The following is a 19,511-nucleotide window of genomic DNA, read 5'->3' as shown; positions in this document are numbered from 1 at the left end:
TCCGGAGCCAGCTGATGTGGCCTGGCCTGTGGGGGTGGGGCCTTGGGGTGCTGAGGGTGGGGCCGCCCCAGCCTAGCTCCCTCAGGGAGTGGATTCGTCTCACTCAAGCCCCTGGCTTCCCAGCAACCTGAGAGTAGGTGTCCCCAGCTGACAGAAGAGGCAGGTCAGCCTGGCGAAGGGGCTCTCTGGGACTGGGACCTGCTTTCTGTGGGCCTGAGCCAGGTGCCCCTCTCCAACCTGGGGACCAGGGCCCGCCTGTCCAGCACCGAGGCCCAGGCCTAGGGCATCGTCCGGGTGGGCTTGGGCCCCTCCTTTGCTGGTGTGCGCCTGCCAGCTGCCCCAGCACGTAGCTGGTGCTCGCCGGCACAGGCCGGGCCTCCGTAATCGGGGATTACACACGATCCTGCCTGATCCTGCGCAGCTGTCAGAGGATGGCCGGAGAGCCTCCGGCCCCTGACGAATGCCAAGGGACAGGGTTGGTGCCAGCAAGGGGTCTCCGGGGTCCCCCAGGACCCTTTGCCAATGGTGGGGGCCTCCCTGTGTGGGGCCCCAGCTCACCCCGGAGAGGCAGGACCGTGTGCAGGGCCCCCACCCAGGGCCGGGACGTGTATGGAGTGCAGCTGCCGCTGTCCCCCAGACTCAAGACTTCTAGGTTTGTGCTGTGAGCTCGGAAATGTCCTTCTGTTTGCTCAGGACCTTCCCTTTACACTGACTCCCGTTTTTAATGACGACCTATGTAAACCTCAGTATTTCATCCGTGAGCGGAAGATCGGTTCACTTATACTATAGGGGACAGTGCAATCACCGTACACTGGGAACAAGACAGGGAAATGCCACCCAGCCCCCGCTGCCCGGCCATCAGCTCTGTGGGGTGGGGGCAGCTCCTTCCCTCTGAGAAGTCGGGATGAGCAGGGTCGGGTGGGAGGTGGGGGGCTCCTGAGCAGTGGCTGGACTTGGTCCCAGGCAAGGGGCATCCTGGATGAGACACAGCAGGCGCTGGTGACTGTGGTGGGGAGGTGGCCGGGGTACCAGAGGACAGGGGGCTCTCAGAATTGGAAATAGCTCAAGCAGAGGTCAAAGAGGTGGGCTGGATGCTGGGGACGCACTGTGGCCCCGAAGGGTCATGCAGCCCTGCTTAGCACCCAGGAGTGATTGGGACAGAGCTCTGGAGGTGGACAGGGCCTGGGGGTACTGGAGCCCGCAGCCGCCCTCCTGGAGGCCAGCCTCCAGGGCCAACCAGGCAGGTGGGCTTCTGCAGTGATGACCCGGAGCCCAACCCTGCCGGCGTCTGGACACAAGCTGGGCGGTAAAGCAAAACGGGACAGTAGCTGAAGTGCAGTGTTTACAGGCCAGTGCAGACAAGCGCACACACAGGCACATGCACACACTCCCATGGGACACACACACGTATGCACCCAACCCCTTGGAGGTCACAGCATGCCTGCACTCACACACAGCACGAAGCATCTTCTGCTGTGGACTCGGCCCCTCTCCAGGTGGGATCCCGGGGGAGGAAGTGCCCGGCCAGCCCCAGTGGTGGTGGGAGGGTGGACGGGCAGGCAGCAGGGGCCGTGGGCACAGGCTTCTGAACGCTAAGTGCTTGGGGCACCGAGCCCACGGATCCACACAGGCATGTGCCACTCCCAGCAGCTGGAGTGGAGACCTGCAAGTGCCCACCCCACGTCGTGGTCATGCAGGGAACCGTGGTCCCAAGTGCGCAGACGCACAGTGGGGGCAGCCTTGACCTGCGGGCCCCAGGTGCATGTGAGGGGACACGAGCATGTCTGTGCAGGGACGTGGTGCAGCACTCACTCTGGCACCTGCAACGATGTAAGATTTTATGTCTTTGAAACATCTGAGCAAATAAGACAATGTTCAGATTTGAGTTTGCAGGGTGTGGGCTGAATTAATCTCTCTCCTTCCACATGCTTAAATTTTTTGCATGAGAATAAATTGTACTTAGAGACAAAGGGGTCCTAGGTGACCACCCTGGGGGCCAGACCTGTCCAGGACCAGAGGCCAAGTCAGCAGGAGCCCGGAGGCCCAGGTGGACTGAACAGGATGGACAGGTGGTGTGCTGGCCAGCACCTGGGCCCAGGACTGCAGGCAGGTGGACACTGGCAGAGGTGGAGGCCAACACCTGGTCCGCTGGCACCCAGGGAGAGAGGCTGAGGCCCCCATATCTGCTCTCCCCTCTGCCTGGTCCCTGCATCCCTGCTCCTGGCCTTTAGACAGAGGTCTCGCCAGAGCCCCCAGCCCCCTCCCTGCTGTGTGAGCCGTCCCTTCTCAGTCCCCCAGGAGGAGTTGTGGGAGGACCTTGAGAGTGAAGCCCAAGTGGGCTGGACCAGGAAGACAGGTCCTGGGGCACAGTTGCAGAGGGCCCAGGGGTCCTGCCGGGGGCACTGAGGTCAGGCGCTGGGGTGTGGCAGGTGCCATTCCCCCTTTCTGCACTTTCTAGACATTTTGCACTGTGGGTGGAATTTCCTGTTCTTCAGAGGCGTTTGGTTTATGACAGACAAGGGAGAAGCCTGTTGGGCTTGGAAATGTAGAAGCCCATGGCGGCCTTGGAGGGCATGGGCTGAGCTGGACAGCGGGGGCATCAGACCTCAGGGTCCCCTCTGAGAGGAGAGGTGGGAGGGGCGGGGGCTGCGTGGGGGCCGCTGCCCCCGCGTGGGGGTCGAGGGTCACCAAGCCTGTGTCTCCGCAGCGCGGAAGCAGGAGATCATCAAGATCACTGAGCAGCTCATCGAGGCAGTCAACAACGGGGACTTTGAAGCCTACGCGTGAGTCGGGGCCTGTGTGGGTCCTGGGTCACCTGGGTGGGCTGTGAAGGCGGGCTGGACGCCCTGGGCGGGTGCAGAGGGGCCCCTCCTCACCTGGGTCTGCCCCCCAGGAAAATCTGCGACCCAGGCCTGACCTCGTTTGAGCCTGAAGCTTTGGGCAACTTGGTCGAAGGGATGGACTTCCACAGGTTCTACTTCGAGAACTGTGAGTGCGGGAGCTGGGGCGGGGAGGGCGTGGAGGGGAGGCCGGGAGCCCAGGAAAGCCCACCCACTCCGTGCCCAGAGCCCCTGGCAGGCGCGGGGTGGCCCAGGGGCTAGCGGCCGCTGGAGGGCTGAGCCCCCGCCCGCTCGTCCGCAGTGCTCGCCAAAAACAGCAAGCCGATCCACACGACCATCCTGAACCCGCACGTGCACGTCATCGGGGAGGACGCTGCCTGCATCGCCTACATCCGCCTCACGCAGTACATCGACGGCCAGGGCCGGCCCCGCACCAGCCAGTCCGAGGAGACCCGCGTGTGGCACCGCCGCGAGGGCAAGTGGCAGAACGTGCACTTCCACTGCTCAGGCGCGCCCGTGGCCCCGCTGCAGTGAAGGTGAGCCCGGCGTGGAGGCGGGGCCTCGGACGGGCGGGGGCTCGGCGGCGGGGCGGGGCCTGCGTGCCCGCAGCCACCTCTGCGCGTGCGCCGGCGCTGACCCCGCCCTCGCCGTTGCAGAGCCCGACGGATGGTGTTTGGCGCCCAGCCGCCTCGGCGCACGGCCTGCCTGTCGCATGTTTGTGTCTGCCTCTTCCTCCCCTGGTGCCTGTGTCTGCAGAAAACCAAGACCAGATGTGATTTCTTTTTAAAAACAAGATGACAGCAACAACCACACACACGAAATGTCGGATGAAATGGGAAAAAAAACTAAAGAAAGGAAAAAGCTGTAAAAATGATTGGCATTCGTGGGGCTTCGAACGTACTGGCCATTCCCTACCCGAGCTCCACCTGTCTGTCCGCTCCTGGCCTCCGGACCGCCGGCGGTGAACTTGTCCACGGGACGGCGCCCGTTGCCCTGCCGTGTTTGTTTCGAAGGGGCCCAGCCCTCTGCCCTGCGCGCAGTGGGTAGTGTCTGGTGTCGTCTGGGGGCGCTGCGGGGGCCGCGGGCCTGAGCGCAGCTGTTCCCTCTGCTTCTTTTCCCTTCCTCTCCCCCAACCAAGAAGGCGGGTGTGGGCCCCTCCCGTGCCAGTGCCCCAGCGTGGACCGGCCATGCAGAGGCTGGGCCAGCCCCCCAGAAGGACCAGTCATGAGAGGAGCCCCTGGGGCCCAGGGCTCTGGCTCTGGCCCTCCTAGGGGCAGGAGGTGCAGGTGGGTACGCCTAGCGTCAGACCCAGGCCGGCTACACCCGGCGGGGGAAACACCCTCGGCAGAAGCCCACGGGGCCTTCCGCAGATACAGGGGCAGGGGCTCGAGGGGCAGGAGCTCCAGGGCTCCTGGCTACTGCAGGGCTCCCGGCCTCTGGCAGTGCTGCGGGAGGCCAGGGCAGGGCCGGGCCGACCCCCTCGCCAGGCTTCAGGAGGCTGCAGTGTGTGCCCGGGACTCTGAGCGGGGAGAAGGCGCAGGGCTCCCAGCACTAAGGCTCAGGGACGGCCTGTGCGGTCAGATGGCAGCGGAGAGCAGCCAAGGGTGCGGGTGCGGGTCTGCCTGGGCCTGTTCACAGAGGTGTGGGGCCCAACTCCTTCCCCTTTAATTGATGTTGTTTTCAACAAAGATTCTCTTCTCTTCCCTCACAAGTCAAGCTGGGGTGGGGGGGGGTCATGGGGTGGGGACAGGACACAGCACCTGCTCTCCAAGTAGGCTGTCCATCGTCAGACACTCTTAGTGGACACTCACCTGCCCGTCCACAGCTGTGCTCAGGACAGCTGTCCCCACCCACGGACACGGGGTGAGCATCTGCCAGGCTCCCTGGGTGTGGGCAGCACATGGCAGGGCTCATGGCAGACAGCGTGTGGCCCAGCCACCCGCACCTCCTGGGGCCTCCTCCCTCCTCTCCCACTCCTGTTATCTCCACGGAGCTGCCTGTCTGGGTTAATTTGGGGATTTTTTCTGGGGGATAGTTCTTTTGCATGACCCCCACGAGCAAGCCACACCCGCTCTCCTAGCTAGATGTCCGCGGTGTGGCCTCGCCGGCCTGCCCTGCAGAGGGTCAGCTGCCGCGGCGCTGGCTGGCTTTCCTCCTCTCTTTTTGCTGAGTTTCCTTGTCTTTTCTTTCTGAGCCTTGTAAGTGTACAAAAAATTATTTTGTTCTGTCTCGGGAAACTGCGAATAAAAGAAAAACAGGACAAACTGCTTCCTGCACAGCTGGGTGCTTTATGCTGGGACCCTGCCCCCTGCACCCTGGCTCCTCCTGGTGGGGGCCCTCAGCTGGCCCTGGCCACAGAGGCCGCGTCTGGGCTGCCCTGAGCCTGTCGGGTGGAGAGCCCGCCCAGGGGTCCCTCTGTGCAGCCGCAGGTCACAGCTCCAGCAGCTGCTCCCCCACGCCCCCACCTCTCTAGTCACCCCAGTAGTTTCCGAAGGGGGGCTGGAGGGCACCTCCCTGTGGGAGGGTCCCCAGGCCAGGGCTCCACTGCCCTGCTGAGGCGCCTTTACCCACAGTGCCGCCTCCCTGTCCTGCTCGCCACCGGCACCACCCTGGCCTGCTTGCATGAGCCCATGTGCTGGGGTGTGCCGACACCACACAGGCCGGGCCAGTGTCAGACACCAATGTCACACACAGCACAACAGTGGCTGCTGGGATGCAAAGACCGGACGGTAGGCGATGACAAGGGGGACCATGACAGGCTCCTCACGGAGGTCCAGAGGACAGGACCCCCAGCAGAAACATGCGGAGAGGGATGCTAGGCACTGAGCCCGGGGTGGCTGGGCTGAGGGTGGGTGGCGTGAGGTCTGGGGCAGCAGGGCTAGGCGCTCCCCACCAGGCCTCCCACTGCAGCTGCCCCAGCCTTTCCTGTCCTTGGCTCTGCTCCACCCTCTGTGCCCCTGGCCTGTTCCTCACGATGGATGTATCCCCCAGCTGTGTCCCTACAGCGCAGGGACACCAAGCCCGTAGGGACCTCCCCTAGGAATATCCACCTTCGGCCTGTGCCAATTAGCGCTGATCACATAGCTGTGTGGCCTGACTGGACACCTGACCACCTGGCTGGAGGCCATCTGATCCTATGGCTGCACACTCGGCTGCTGCAGGCCTCTTGGTCCACCTCCCTCCCAGACACGACCTTCTGTGGAGACAGGTGGCTTCCCCTGCCCCGGGCCCCAGGCCCAGCGGCTGCCTGTCTGTACTCCATGTCATGTGCTTTCCTGGGACAGAAGAAACTCAGGCTTCAGATCCATCCTAGACATCAGACACGCCTGCCTGTGGGGCCAACAGGCTGATGATGCAGGCACCCCGGGGACTTCTGCGGGCCACCACCTCCAGCTGCAGCCCCTGGTGCAGCTGGAGGCCAGGAGGCCCTTGACGTGAGCATGCCAGTGGGCTGCACCTGGCAGGTGTGCTCAAGTATGTGGGCAGGAGGGAGGCTGCACCTGGCAGCAGGGCCTAGGGAGACCTGAGCTGGCCCGGGAGAATGTAGGACAGCCTGGAAGTGCAGCCTCCCGGCGGAGTCTCTCTCCAACCGGCGGCCTATCAGCTGTAATCAGAGGCACCGTCCCGGTCAGGCTCCCTGGGGTCCCGAGCCCTGAGTGGGGCGTCTCCCCCTGGCTTGTGCAGGTCAGGCCTGGGGGTAAGGCCGGCAGCTCTGGCAGAGGGAGGTCAGTGAGGGCCTCCACCTGTCACTGGTAAGTAGCACCTGTTTGGGAAGAGCTCCCAGGCCTCAGCAGGAAAAGCAGGTGTGCTTGGCCCTGCCAGAGCCCAGGGCTGCTTCTGATTCCGACTGGTGGCGAGCCGAGAGCAGGGCCCCCAGCCAGCGACGAACCGGGTTGCCAAGTCTTCACAGAGCTCTACCGACCTGCAGCTGCGCTCGCTCCCTAAACTGGGGCCAGATGCCCCAGCCCGCAAGGGTGCCCCGCACACCTGCAGGGCCCAGCTCCCCCTCACCTGGGTCCTGCTGGGCCTGGGTGGAGGGCTGGGAGAGGGGAGGAAGGTTACGGCCCAGGCCCCCACATCACCCCAGCAGTGTGCACAGCGCAGAGGAGGGGGCTCCCTGAAACTTACACAAAGCATAGGACCATTTTGGAATTTCAAAAGACAACTTTATCCAGACAGGAACTTGTCGAACAAGACAGAGAAGAGTTAGGCAGCGATTACTAAAATACACTCTTAGCCAGATGACTGAACATTAGAATGACATGAACAGGGGACAAGACGGCACAGCGCCCGAGCCAGGCCCCCACCTGCTCCCTCCTCCCCCAGCTCCCCCTGCGCCCCACGTCCTCCCCATCACCCAGGACCTGAACTACCCATGTGGGGCCACAGCCCCCTCAGGCACCGGTGAGCAGGACGGGCCTGCGCCGCCCAGGAGGGGAGTCACGCGGACAAACTGGCTACATGGAGGCGGGCAGGCCAGCAGCACCCACAGGACAAGAGCAGCCAGCAGGTAAACCTGTCAGGGGCAGGGCGGTCAGGAGCCATATCCTGTTTTCTGGCCCAAGCAAGATTTCAGAGCTACGGCACTTCCTGCTGGATGAATGGACCTTTGGGTCAGGCAAGAACCAGCATGTCAGGGAAAGGCCCCTATGGAAGAGGCCAGAGAGGCAACCACCCCAGCAGGGGCTTCCTGGGGCCCAGTCCAAGGGCGTACCTTGTCCTCAGGCAGCCCAGCGGGGCAGGAAGAGGCAGCGTGGGACCCGGCAGGCCAAGGGCGGCCATCACCTGGGCCGCTGTGCAGCCCATCTTCCTGCTGCGGGGGTCAGGCCGGGGTGGGGGGACGGGCCCCTGACCACAGGTGGGGTTTTGGGAGCCCTTGGGTTGGCTGGCACCTACTCTTGATGCCCATTGGCAGTGGCCATAGGAAAAGCCACTTGCTAAGACATGCAAGCCCCCGGTGGTTGCCAAGGCAGGCTTGTCATCAGAGGCACACACCCGTGATCTGATGTTCGAGGTCAAACTGCAGGTCAGGTGAGGTGTCCTGCCCGCCCCGCAAAGACCTCCAGGTCACCTCTGTGGAGCTCCATGGAGGCGTCCACAGAAACGAAAACCGTTGCAGAACTGGTGAGGCCCAGTGACCGACTCCCCTTGGCCTCAGCCCCAACTCGCTGGCCCACCCCCACCCCCAGCGGCCCTGTGCGGCTTCCCCAGGAGAGCCGAGCGTGCACCTGCCCACCACCCCCCGGCCCTGTGGACCGGGAGCCCCTTACTGAAGTGCTGGCACAGTTAACGAGTAAAACCCAAAGGCTGCTGGGGACCAGCAGAGCCGGCCCTGACCCGGGGCCGTCGGGGTTAGAAACGACCCCTTTGGCCTCAGCAGGAGTCCAGAGTGTTTATGGTTTCATTTGGCCCAAAAGTACACCTCTGGGGGCCTAAAGTCGTCTTTCAAAAATTACTAGACACACGAATTTGAACATGCCCCGCCCCAGGTCCCTCCCATCAGCCCTCGGCTCCTCCCAGGAGCTCAAAGCTGACGGTGGGTGTTTGCACTTTGGTCTTCCCGTGGCCACCAGGCTTCTCGGGGGGCTGCGGTTCTGGTGTGAATGGCAGGGACTCTGCATCGAGGGGGCCTCTGCGGGCTGCAGTCACATGACTGCACAGCACGAGTTTTGCTTGCGGGCCTAGAGAGGAACAAAGAGCAGCTGAAGGGGGGTGGGGCCTGAGGCGGCGGCAGTGACCTGGGCACACAGTGCAGGAGCCTGGGGACCAGGGTGCTGGCTGGGACAGAGGACTGGAAGCTACCTGTCCTCAACGCCCCCCACCCCCCCAGGCAAGCTGTCTGGGAGCAGCTCACAGCCAAGACCACTTCCTCCACACCCGTTCCTGCCACCAGGAAGGGGCTGCTGGGCACAAACTATGGGAAGGATCCAGCTGCCCACACTCTCCCCAAACAAGGCTGCCTGGCCCTGACCCCAGGGACCTCTTGCTTCCTGTTCAGACGCCGCAACCCCAGGGGCCACCTCCCCCACGACCCTCCTCCTGCAGGGCAGGCCTCTACTCGCTGTCAAGGGCCCGGGGCCTGGGGAGCCGGTGCACCCACCGTTTTGTAGAAGGCTTTCGAGTGGATCCCCAGCACTTCGGACTTGGACACCAGGTCGTCTATCTTCTCCCCGCGCTCCAGCAAGGACTCCATGGTGTTGTGCTGCACGAAGGAAGCGGAACGTCTGCTCTGTGCACAGCTCGCGGCTGCAAGCCCGAGTCGGGAGAAGCACCCCCGGGCCCCTCACCCACACACAAGCACCCTGGCACACGTCCGCCTTGGGCACGCATGGACCTAGTGACCTGCCCACGGAACCCAGAGGGTTCTGCCTGGAGTGGAGGGCATTTCCCTATTCTGCACAGCACAGGCTCGGACGACCAGGCTGGGGGAGGCCACCCGGGCGTGTTTCCATGAACTCCCACTGGACCGGGCTCCCCTCGAAGGGCCGTGTCCTGCGGTCCTGACCGGTCTGCACCGGCATCTCGGCTCTCAGGCACCACGACCACACAGACCCACCCCCAAGGGGGGAGGAGCCTGAGCCCCCCCGGCGGGCACTCCAAGGGCAGATGCCGGGCCCTCTGAATCTGAGCTTGCACTTGTGAAAAGACACGCGTGAGCAAGGGCAAACGTCCTGGTCTCCACACTGGCCCGATCACTCGGATTTCCACCCAAGCGACCGGATTCAGATACGGATGGGACGAAAAGCAGGGTGGCCACTGCAGCCAGAGCAGGGCTGGGTGACCACAACCTGCTGGCTGTGCCCACGCAGAGTGCAGGAGCGCATGGTGCCTGCCGGCTGTGGGGCTCTGAGCTGGAGGGGCAGCTAGGGCTCAGCTACAAAGGACTGAACTTCCACAGCCAAGTCTCGTCCCCAAACATGCCGTCTAGGGGACGCCCAGGAGTCCGACCCAGGAGACAGGAGGGCTTCGCGCCAGGGTTCCGTCTTCCCGGGCCTTCTCTCCAGCCGCTCGGGGCCCCTGGCTGCCAGGCACTGGTGTCGGTGGGGGCGCCGTTAGCAGGGACACGGAGATCAGGACAAGCTCCCACACTTGGCAGGGGGACCCGAAGTGGCGGGGCCAAGGTGGTGGCATTTGGAAAGGGCCCTGAGTAGCCTCCATGGACCTGGGAGGCCTGAGCATAGGGACCTGCCTGGGAGCAGACGGGGCCCACGAGGCGTGTCAGGGAGCCTGCCCGTCACCCTGCAGCAGACTCCAGAGGTGCTGGAGGACTTCACGCAGAAGAGCGACAGCTCAGTGCTGCCTGCAGCCCGGCGGGCCGAGGGAAGCGGCAGTTGTAAGCCAGGTCTCAGGTGAAAACGTGGCGTTTCCGACAGTCTTGTGCACACAGCCCCCACCGCCCATGGGGAGGCGCCGGCCCGCTCTGAGACAGGCGAGGGGGCACGAGGGACGGTGGGGCAGACCCCGGAGCCGACTGTCCCTGCGGGGGATCGCCCAGGGGAGGGGGATGGGGACAGAACACGGCCGGGCGGGCTCCCGGCTCTGTCCCTCGTGCAGCCGGTGCCACTCACGGGGTGAGGAGGGACAGACTCGGGGCTCTGGCTCGGAGGCCCCTGAAGCCCAGAGGGGGCGGGCCCTCCCCTCGCAGAACGGCGCTGTGGCGCGACGGCACGCCAGCTCTCACCCCCGGACTCCCTTCCTCCTTACCAGGATGATCTTGGTCTCATCTAGCTCAGCCTGCACTTTACTCATGGGGTCGGCCTCCCGGGGATTCTAGGAAAGAGGAGCCGAGAACAAAACCATCAGGACTGGGAGGCCGCCTGGAGACAACGCTCCACTGAGCGAGTGGGAGGCGCTGAGACAGGCTACGTGGACACCCGGGGCAGAGCAGCGATAGCCGGCCCGGGAGCCGGGGCTCAGGTCCTCAAGAAGCCCCTGCAGTTCTCCTGGGCACCGAGACTCCACTCCAGGCCGCCGGGAAGTCACCCAGGGCCACAGCCACAGGCCAGCAAGTCCCCCACGGCTCTGGGCCGCCCCACCTGGTATGTGCTCAGGTAGCCGTCCAGCGCTGTGTAGTGGATGGTAGCTGGGGAGCCAACTGGCCAGTCGGTCCTGTCGACCTGCCTGGAGAAATCATCCAGCACCTGCAAGACAAAGGAGCCCAGTGATACCGCCTGCACGCACCATGCCCACGGCGGCAAGACTTGGCCCGAGAGGCCCTCAGGCCCCCAGGGCTGGGGGGAGGGCCGGGCGGACTGCCAGCCCACAGGGAAGTCCAGACTCGGGTCCCTCCCCCCGGCACACGCCAGGCATTGGGAGCCCAGTGCACCCGGCCCGAGATAAACCCGGCCGGTGAGGACAGAGGCACTGAACTCCTAAACTGCAGGTTCCAGTTTTGCTGAGGTTTGGACTTCCAGAAATGAGGGTGTTGGTCCTAATTCTCCAGCCAATTCTCCCAGAAGGAAAAATTCAAGACATCACCAAGTTTCACGTGCTCCTAAGTTTATCAGTCCTTCCAGGGACACGACACCACAGTGTCTTCAAGGACTTCGCACTGAGAACCTCGTGAAGACCGAACGCCAGGTGCGGAGCCCACAGCAGGGAAGGGAGCCCCCGGCACTGCAGGACGGGTCAGGAGGGGCCCGGCGAGCACAGGGGGGCACAGGGAGGGCTCCGTGGAGGGGGCAGGGCAGAGCTGGAGTCAGGCGTGGCTCAGGAGGAAATGGAAGCCACACGGGCTGAGAACTCGGCCACCACAGACCCAGGACCTGTGTCCCAGAGAAGAGGCGCCGCCACTGAGGGGCAGGCCAGGAGGGTCCCAGTGGCCCTGGGACACGGGCCTGGAGGGAAGGCAGCGGTCAGGGCCATGGAGGGCGGCTGGGAAGGGCGAGGGAAAGCTGAGCATGGGCCGACTCGGGACACACGGCCTCCCCCCGGCCCCAAGACGGCTGGGCTGCAGACTCACCTTCTCCAGCAAGGTGAAGGCCACCCGGGAGGGGTACTCGCCGTCGGCGATGACCACGCCTGCCAGGCCATCGTGGCGCACGTACACGTGGCACAGGTAGTCTGAGGGGACATGAAGAGGGGCCTGTCACCCGCCAGCCCAAGCGTCCCCACGCTGGGCTGCTGCAGACCAGGCTCCCTGAGCAAGGCCGGTGGGCGGGCACTCTACAGCACAGCCCGGCCGGACACGCTCGGGGCCGTGTGCGCGGGAGCCCGGCCGTCAGCTCGGCCCAGCACCCGCTTTAGGGGGGGAAAGGCCCCAAGCTCGGGGTGCGGAGCCGGGGTCCGGGGCCCCACGTCCAGGCACAGCCCTGAGCTGTGGCCAGGCCAGGCCTGGCGGCGCCTCGGGGAGAGACGGCCCTCTCAGGCCCTGGGTCCCCAACTGAGGAGACCCTGGTGACCGGAGCAGCCCCCTCTCTGAAAGCCCTGTCGTCAGGAGGTGAGCCCTCCGGGCCCCGTCCGGGGAGGGCAGGAGGGGCAAGGAGCGAGGTCCGTGCAGGAAGAGCCTGGCCACTGCGGGCCGGGTCTGCGGGGTCACGGCCTCTTGTCAAAGCAGCCACACCCACAGCCCCCGGGGCTGACTGCTGTCGGCAGGAAAGGACTGTGGCTGCAAGTGAGAACTTCTTGTTCCCACGGCTCTCAGCCTCAGGACTCAGAAGCGGGACCAGGGAAACAAACTGAAGAGCGCAGGAAGGCCGACAGCCCCTGAAGTCAGAAGGGGGCAGACGGACGCCCGCAGGGTCGAGGGGGACAGGCGCCCCCCCCCAGGGGGACAGACCCAGACGTGGGGACGAGGCGCACATGCCGCGCAGAGGCCAGGCTGGGGCCTGAGGACGTGGCCGGAGGTGCCACGTTGGGAAGGCAGACACAGCCTGAGGGCGGAGAATCCTCCCAAGTCCACGGCCCACAGGTCCCACATGGGATGCAGCCAAGACACCGCCCGCAGCATCACGGGTGCCGACACCGTCCAGACAGCCCCTCCGCCCCCGGGGCCGTGGTCCGAACACTGTGCAGCACGCCATCTCTACCTGAAAGCCGCTCACCCCTTCCTCACCTGCCGGCACGCCGCCGCCTCTGAAAACAAATGCCCGACAGCCCCCCAGGGAGCCTGGATCTTGAAGAAGCAAAAGTAATGTCTTCAGATTCCAGGTCAAAACCCACGGAGCACAAAATGTGGCGGCTCCTGGACAAGGAGGGGGTCTCTTTCTGAGACGCATCCACTCCGGGGCGGTGGGCGCTGCCTGACCCGAGGCTCAGACCGAGCTGTGGGGGCAGCTTTGCCCAGGCAGCTGGACACCAGCGGTGAGCACAGAGCTGTGTGCAGAGAGGAAGAGGAGCAGCAGGACGGGAGGAAGACCAGGCCAGCCACTCCCTCGAGAGGCAGCAGGCTGCCATGCCGGGGGCTTGGTGGCCAGGCTGGCGCTCACTGCAGGGGGGCAGGGGCGGGCCCTCTTACCTTGTTCTTTGACAGAAGCTCTGCTGCCTTTCGCCGAGCGCTCCACAATCAGCTGGCTTGTGAAGGTCATGAACTCCTGAACACTAAGAAACACAACATGTATCACCTACTCCTGTCGCCTCGTCCCCAACGCAACGGAAAGTGACCTGAGCTTATCCATAAGGTGACATTGCTCCTGGGTTTGATTCCTTTCCCTCCCAAACGCAGACAAATAATAGACGCTCTGTAAGCGAACAGATCCAGACAAGTTACAAATTATGACAACCATTCAAACCACATCTGTTTGCTACCCAGCTCACCCCAACCTCCCACTTCCAGACTTCTGGGGCGTTTCTACGGGCTGTCGTCAGTGTAACGACTTGGTCAGAGCATGGTTCAGGACACAGCGGCGAAGCAGAAGCCAGCTCCCGTTTTCAAGGCCCCACTTACTTCCAAGAAGCAGGACAAACGAACACTGCACTGGGAAGACACAGAGGGGAACTGTCTGGCAGATGCGCAGCCAGGTATGGCCACGGCGTGCACCCCAGTGGAGGCTGCGTCGCCCGCGGTACCAGTGCTGGGCGCTGCGGAAGAAGTGCGGGCGACGGCTCGGAGACGAAACACGGCTGGGACAAAGGCTCAGGGGGCGGGAAGGGGGCGGCCCGGGCCGACGACTGGCCGCACGCACAGCAGCGGTCCCATGGGAACACCCAGGAGGGTGCACGGTGAGTGTTTGCAGAACTCAACAGGCTCCGTAAAAAAGTACGAAAACACGCAGCCCGACGGTTCCCACTGAACCTCTTCCAGAGAAAGGGTCGCGGCGCACTGTCTGCTCACAAGCGAGCCCGTGGTGCCACAAGCGCTGAAACCAAGCAAATTGCCACCGGCGTCTTTCTGGAGAGGGAGGCCCCCTCGAGGAGAGCCCGGGAAGGTCCTCAGGAGAAGCAGGCTGTCACGGTAGGTGGCCGCTCCGTGCACACCGCTGCCCCGGAGACGACGCACGCGGACAGGGACGCGGGAGCTCCTGACGCTGTGCAGACCCAAGACGTGTGTGTCTGTGTCTCGGTTTTTAACAACAACAAAAAAGTTAAAACCATTAAAAACTTACAGAAAATAGCTTCTTGAGTGAGGACACAAATAGGATATTTTTGTGCAGCTGTACAATGTGCCTGTGTTTTAAGCTAAGTGTGATTACAGGCATCAGGTGGAAAAACTGGGAACTTTATAAATGAGGGAAGGTCCACTGAGGTCCACATGTTGCTGAAGAAACAAACTTAACACAGATTGGCGCAGCCCGCGTGTCCTGTGTCACCAAGTCCACGGCCACGTGCAGCCCCGGCCTCACGTGCTCTCACCACCGACCTTGGACTCAATCGCCAGGAGCCACCTGCAGCCCTGCTGCGCCCACTCAGGGCCGGCGCCCTGCACGGACGTGCCACGCTTATCTCCTGCGCTGCGTTCCCACTGCGCTTTTCTGTGTCTCGATGTGTTCACGCACACGAACACTCAGCACCCTGCCGCAGCTGCCCACGGCCTTCTGCACAGCCCGGCCAGGCAGCAGGCCACACCATCCAGGCGAGAGTGAGCTCGTGGTGTTCACACAGTGACAGTCGACTAATGACACATTCTCAGCATGTCTCCCTGTCGCTAGGCAACACGTGACTGTGATTCCTCAGGGAAGTCTCCCAATAAGAAGTCCTTGCAGTAAAACCACGAAGAGACAGAGGCAAGGGCAGCAGAGTCCTCAGACAAAGAACTGCACGTGCTGAGAGAGCCGGCATCCGAGGGCAGGGAGAGACGGGAGACCCTGGGAGGTGTTCAGCGTGGGGTCTGGCCATCCTCAGGTGGGCGGGGTGGAAGGGAGGGCCATGAGAAGCACAAAGAGCCGGCTGCAGCCTGGGCCGCGGCAGCGTCAGTCGGTCATCTGACACAGGCATGTGCGTCCCGAGCTGGCGTGGTGTCGCCCCGCACCTAACACCCAGGATCCCTAGCACTCACACGCAGTGAAGCACAGGGAAGGGTCAGAGGGAGCCCCATCGGCACAAGTGCAGAAAAGCAGCAACAGGACAGAGCATGGGGGCCAAGGCCTGGAGAGCCAAGTATCAGGAAGATACTTGGAGACTGACCCAACAGGAGCAGGAAACTTCAACAAAAGAAATTGTTTTGGATCCTGCCAGCAAGCCACTCTCAAGAACAACACCGCCCCGCAAAGCCGTGGCCACAGTCCAGGTGGCAGACCGCAGCTGGCTTGGAGACAGTGACCACAGCAGACGCCGCAGGGTCCCTCTCCCTCCGGGCCTGGGTCCCCTCACTTCCCAAGGATGGGCTGCCAGTGGCCATCCTACTTCCAAACCCACCTGCCTGTAGCGCATGCCCCAGAAAGGTACAAGGGGGCTCAACCTGTGGCCTGCAGGCTGTACGTGTCCCGACACAAACTCATGCACCTACGTAAGATGAGATGAGATTTTTTTGTGATTTCGTGTCACAACATATTTAACATGCAGCCCAAGACAACTCTTCTTCTACTAGTGTGGCCTGGCAACGCCAAAAGGTTGGACACCCGGGGAAAAGCTTGAAGCCCTACAAATGCCTAGCTTGCTTCCTTCCAGGTCTTCGTGTAGAATGCTTCTGTGCCAGGCGCCCCACGTAAGAGGCGCACGATTTGGGTTTGAGCCCCAGCTGGCTGTGGTGTGCTCTCGTTGGGCCTCCGCGACGTCACCCATAAACGAGGGGTCCGCCAGCAGCTCTCACAGGGAGCTGTTAGGATCCATGGACTCTCAAGACGTGGCAGCCCAGTGCGGAAACCAGAGTCGCTGCCTGGGAAAGGCCGGTTTCAAATACAGACTTCGGCGCCTCCACCTCCTAGTTCAGACACCCCGACACGAAGCCGGGGGATCTCGTTTTCCGAGTCCCCTCGTAATTTTTACAAGGCAGGAATGTGAAAACCAACGCGTTCAGAAGTCTTCGGGATGATTACCGGGAGGCGCGGCCCGCAGAGCCGACCGAAGAAGAGGCCACGGCCGGGCGTCACCGCCCGGGCCGCCCCCGCCCCCGGCGACCTCCCGAGCCTCCCCGAGGCCCCCCGCGGCACCCCGGCCTCTCTGCCCCACCCCGGCCCCCGCGATCCCCGGGCCCCAGCCCGCCCGCCCGCTCACCTGGACCGCTGGAAGAAGCTGAAGGACGACACGTCGGAGGCGGCCTTGAGCAGCGCCGCCTTGGGCTCGCCTTTGTAGAGGACGCTCAGGCAGTACAGTTTCATGGCTCCGCCGGGGCCGCCGGCCGGCCGCGGACCGGCTCGCACGAGCAGGCGGCCGCCGCCCCTCGAGACCCCGGCCGCCGCGGACGGGCCAGTCGCCGCTTCCTCCTCGGGGCTCGGGGTCCACTTCCGGTTCCGGCCAGGGGCCACCGCCCCAGGCTTGCGGAGCGTGTCCGCACCGGGGGAGAGGAGCGACGGCCGGAAACACGCGGCGAGGGGCGGGCGCGAGTGCGAGTGCGCGTGCGCGGGGCCGAGGCCCCGCCCCGCGGAGTCGTCCGGGGCCGCCCGCCGCCTCTAGGACCGCCCAGAGTCCACCAAGGCCAAGGCTGCCGCCTTCTTGCTGGCGTTTGGAGACGAGGCTCGGTCCGTGAAGGGACGAGGTGGCAGTTCCCTCGGAGCCTCGTGCGGTCCCCGTGCGGCACCCTGCGGTCAGGGAGCGTCTCGCAGGACAGACGCGCGCACAGAAGAGGGTGAAGCGACTGGGGCAGAGTCTGCGGACGGGGCCAGACGGAGGGCGTCAGCGATGCTTAGTTCGTTTCCGCACCTGTTCTCGGGGTCGGCAGGTGGCCCAGCGCGGGCAGCCGGGCAGGGCTGCTAGCGTCAGCGTTGAGGTCCGCGTCCGCGGGGGGCCGGGCTCCCCGGGACGGGTTCCCCGGCAATCACAGGGGCGCCTGGCCCCTGAGGCCACCCCTGCTGGACAAGGTGGGAACCATCCCTTCCCGGAGGCCCAGCCCTGGGGAGCCCGGCCACGCAGGGACGGGCAGCCAAGGTCAGGCCGCTGAGCTGTTTCACTGATCCGAGTGAGCCTTGGGCCCACACGGTAGGGGGCCTCCAGTGGAGGCGTAGTCACGCCTCCGAAAGAGTCCGGCGCCTGTCATGCTTTGACGTATTGATTGTTTTGAGTCAAGGCCGTTCAGGAACAGCAGGTGCAAGAGGGCACTCTTGAGTCCCCCTCGCGCTTCCTGAAAGCAGAGGTTAAGCCCCCATGGAGCGTGCCCTCTCTGTACCAGGAGGAGGGAACGCCTGCCCGGCACCGGGGTGGACGGAAGCCAACAGAACTCTGCACGAGCAGACCTTGCTGGTCACTAATCCACAACGGACTGTCCCTACCCAAACCTCCTCTGGACACGTGGTCACTTAGGCTTGGCCTGAGGATGGCATCCCGACCACCACGGCACTGCCCTGCACAGAAACTGACCCTTGAGAGAAGCGACGTGATTTGCACGGACCAGGGAAGGGAGCGACCCTGAAGCAGAGTTAAGCACAAACTTCTGGTTAAACATGGCAGGTTGGATGCTCTGGTTTGTATGAACTCCCTGGCAGATCTCCACTCAGATGACAGGGCTGCGGAGCACAGTGGGTGGGCAAGGCCGCCCCGGGCGGGCGGGTGTCGGCTGGGAGAGGCACGGTCTGCAGCGGGGGCTCGGCCGGTAAGGGGCTCAAGTGCGAGTGTCCTGGCGAGGCCCTCCACCTGCTCCCCAGATCCTCCAGCCAGGGAAGCACCACCTTTCGCCTCACCCTGGGGGGCAGGATGAGGGGGTTTCCTTCTGGAGAGTTGAGGGGTCACAGCTTCTGCCCCCTTTGAAGGCACCAGCAAAACCACCCATGCTTCAGGTCCCTGCGGGGAAATGTGTCCTGTGAGCCCCAAGCCAGGGTTCTGGTCAGTGTGCAGTGTGGATGCTTTGGGGTCAGGTCCCGTGCTCAGGAAGGGCTGGGCTGTGCCTGGGCAGGAGGTACGTCTCAGCCTCTGTCCTCAGCAGGAGGCTGAGGCCAGGAGCCCTTGGGGGCCGTGGGCACTGCGGACTGCAGCCCAGTCCTTCAGCCTCCTGGCCTCCGTGGCCTCGTTCTCGTTTGAAAGTGATGATCATACCAGCCCTTCCTGCCGCTCCTGCACCACTCAAATGACAGGACAAATGCAAAGTTCTTTGTGAATTACAATGGTTTTAATCAGCATTAGTTATAATGACAACGTCTCCTAATAAATATGTTGCCTTTCTTGCCATACCTGGTGTGGCTCAGTGGATTGACTTCAAGTCTGAAATCCAAAGGGTCACCAGTTCAATTCCCAGTCAGGGCATTTGCCTGGGTTGCAAGCCAGGTCCCCAGTAGGGGGCGCATGAGTGGCAACCACACATTGATGTTTCTCTCTCTCTTTCCCTTCCCCTCTCTCTAAAAATAAATAAGTAAAATCTTTAATTACATATATGTATACATATCCTCTTTTTAAGACTAAATCTATCAAATGTGTAAGATCTACATGAGAAAAGTAATAAAACTCACCTGGAGTACACAAAAGGAGACCCAAACCAATGGAGCAGCACCCCATCTTTCTGAGTGAGAAGAGTCAACATTATAGAGATGTCAGTTCTTTTAACATGAACCCCAAAATCCCAAAATTCTATGCATTTCCCATGAAATTATCAATAGCATTATTTCATAAAACAGCAAGTACATTCTAGGATTTATATGAAAGATAAAGAGCTCACAGTAAAGAAAATTTTGTAGGGGAAAAAAGAAAGGATTTTGGCTGCACCAGATATAAAAAAACTAGAAAGTTATGCCAACGGGAAGAGCAGGCAGAGGGCCACGGCACAGGCAGAGCTGAGGCTGAGGCAGGGGGCACCCGGAGTCTCTCCCCTCTTCCGACCAGTGTCACTCACGACACAGGAACAAAAGGTGCCGCTCCTCGTCCCACACCCAAATGGGGGGCTGAGTCATCTTGCATGTCCCCTGGCCGGCAACCCGTCCCAGACAGCAGCTAGACCCTGAGGGGCCCAGGGGACAACAAGAACCTCCCTGACAGGAGGAGAGTGGGAGAAGGCTTTGGCACGGCTGCTCACAGCCCTGTCTTCCCTTCCGGGGCCACAGTGTGTTCCCAGAGGCTCCGGGGAGCTGTAGTTCCAGAGCTAGCTAGCCTGCAGGTCCACCTGCTGGGTGACCAGAGCTGAGTGGCTTCTTACCCGAGAGAATAACACAGTGA

At 63.0% G+C, this 19,511-nt stretch overlaps 2 protein-coding genes across 5 annotated transcripts in view; one reads left to right on the top strand and one right to left on the bottom strand.

Moving 5' to 3' along the window:
• CAMK2B (calcium/calmodulin dependent protein kinase II beta) overlaps positions 1–5,094 on the top strand; it is a 49,732-nt gene extending 44,638 nt beyond the window's left edge. For all 4 annotated transcript variants that reach the window (XM_045827374.1, XM_045827372.1, XM_045827373.1 and 1 more), the window contains 4 exons: positions 2,708–2,783; positions 2,894–2,988; positions 3,142–3,376; positions 3,497–5,094. In XM_045827374.1, the coding sequence (XP_045683330.1) occupies positions 2,708–2,783; positions 2,894–2,988; positions 3,142–3,374 (404 nt within the window). In that variant the 3' untranslated portion in view covers positions 3,375–3,376; positions 3,497–5,094. The remainder of the gene's footprint in view (positions 1–2,707; positions 2,784–2,893; positions 2,989–3,141; positions 3,377–3,496) is intronic.
• A 1,890-nt stretch (positions 5,095–6,984) lies between these two features.
• On the bottom strand, positions 6,985–16,728 carry YKT6 (YKT6 v-SNARE homolog). Its single transcript, XM_045828451.1, has 7 exons — positions 16,431–16,728; positions 13,297–13,379; positions 11,803–11,903; positions 10,877–10,981; positions 10,545–10,610; positions 8,941–9,042; positions 6,985–8,521 (listed from the first exon to the last, which is right to left on the bottom strand). Exons 1-7 carry the CDS (start codon positions 16,532–16,534, stop codon positions 8,486–8,488), a joined length of 597 nt encoding a protein of 198 aa, XP_045684407.1. The 5' UTR covers positions 16,535–16,728; the 3' UTR covers positions 6,985–8,485.
• Between the last annotated feature and the right edge of the window lie 2,783 nt (positions 16,729–19,511).

This window comes from Phyllostomus hastatus, unplaced genomic scaffold (assembly GCF_019186645.2).
Source record: "Phyllostomus hastatus isolate PE091 unplaced genomic scaffold, TTU_PhHast_1.1 phas_scaffold_78, whole genome shotgun sequence".
NCBI classification, from domain to species: domain Eukaryota; kingdom Metazoa; phylum Chordata; class Mammalia; order Chiroptera; family Phyllostomidae; genus Phyllostomus; species Phyllostomus hastatus.
The sequence above is the reverse complement of the archived record's forward strand: the minus strand, read 5'-3'. Positions and strand labels throughout refer to the sequence as shown.

Bases quoted from the DNA above. Each gene is read 5' to 3' on its own strand.
- YKT6 (XM_045828451.1), bottom strand. From the start codon at position 16,534: ATGAAACTGTACTGCCTGAGCGTCCTCTACAAAGGCGAGCCCAAGGCG. The intron at 11,904-13,296 runs GTAAGAGGGCCC...ATGTCCCCTCAG, and splicing joins AGCTTCTGTCAAAGAACAAG to ACTACCTGTGCCACGTGTAC. The intron at 10,982-11,802 runs GTGAGTCTGCAG...TTTGTCTTGCAG, and splicing joins CCTTCACCTTGCTGGAGAAG to GTGCTGGATGATTTCTCCAG.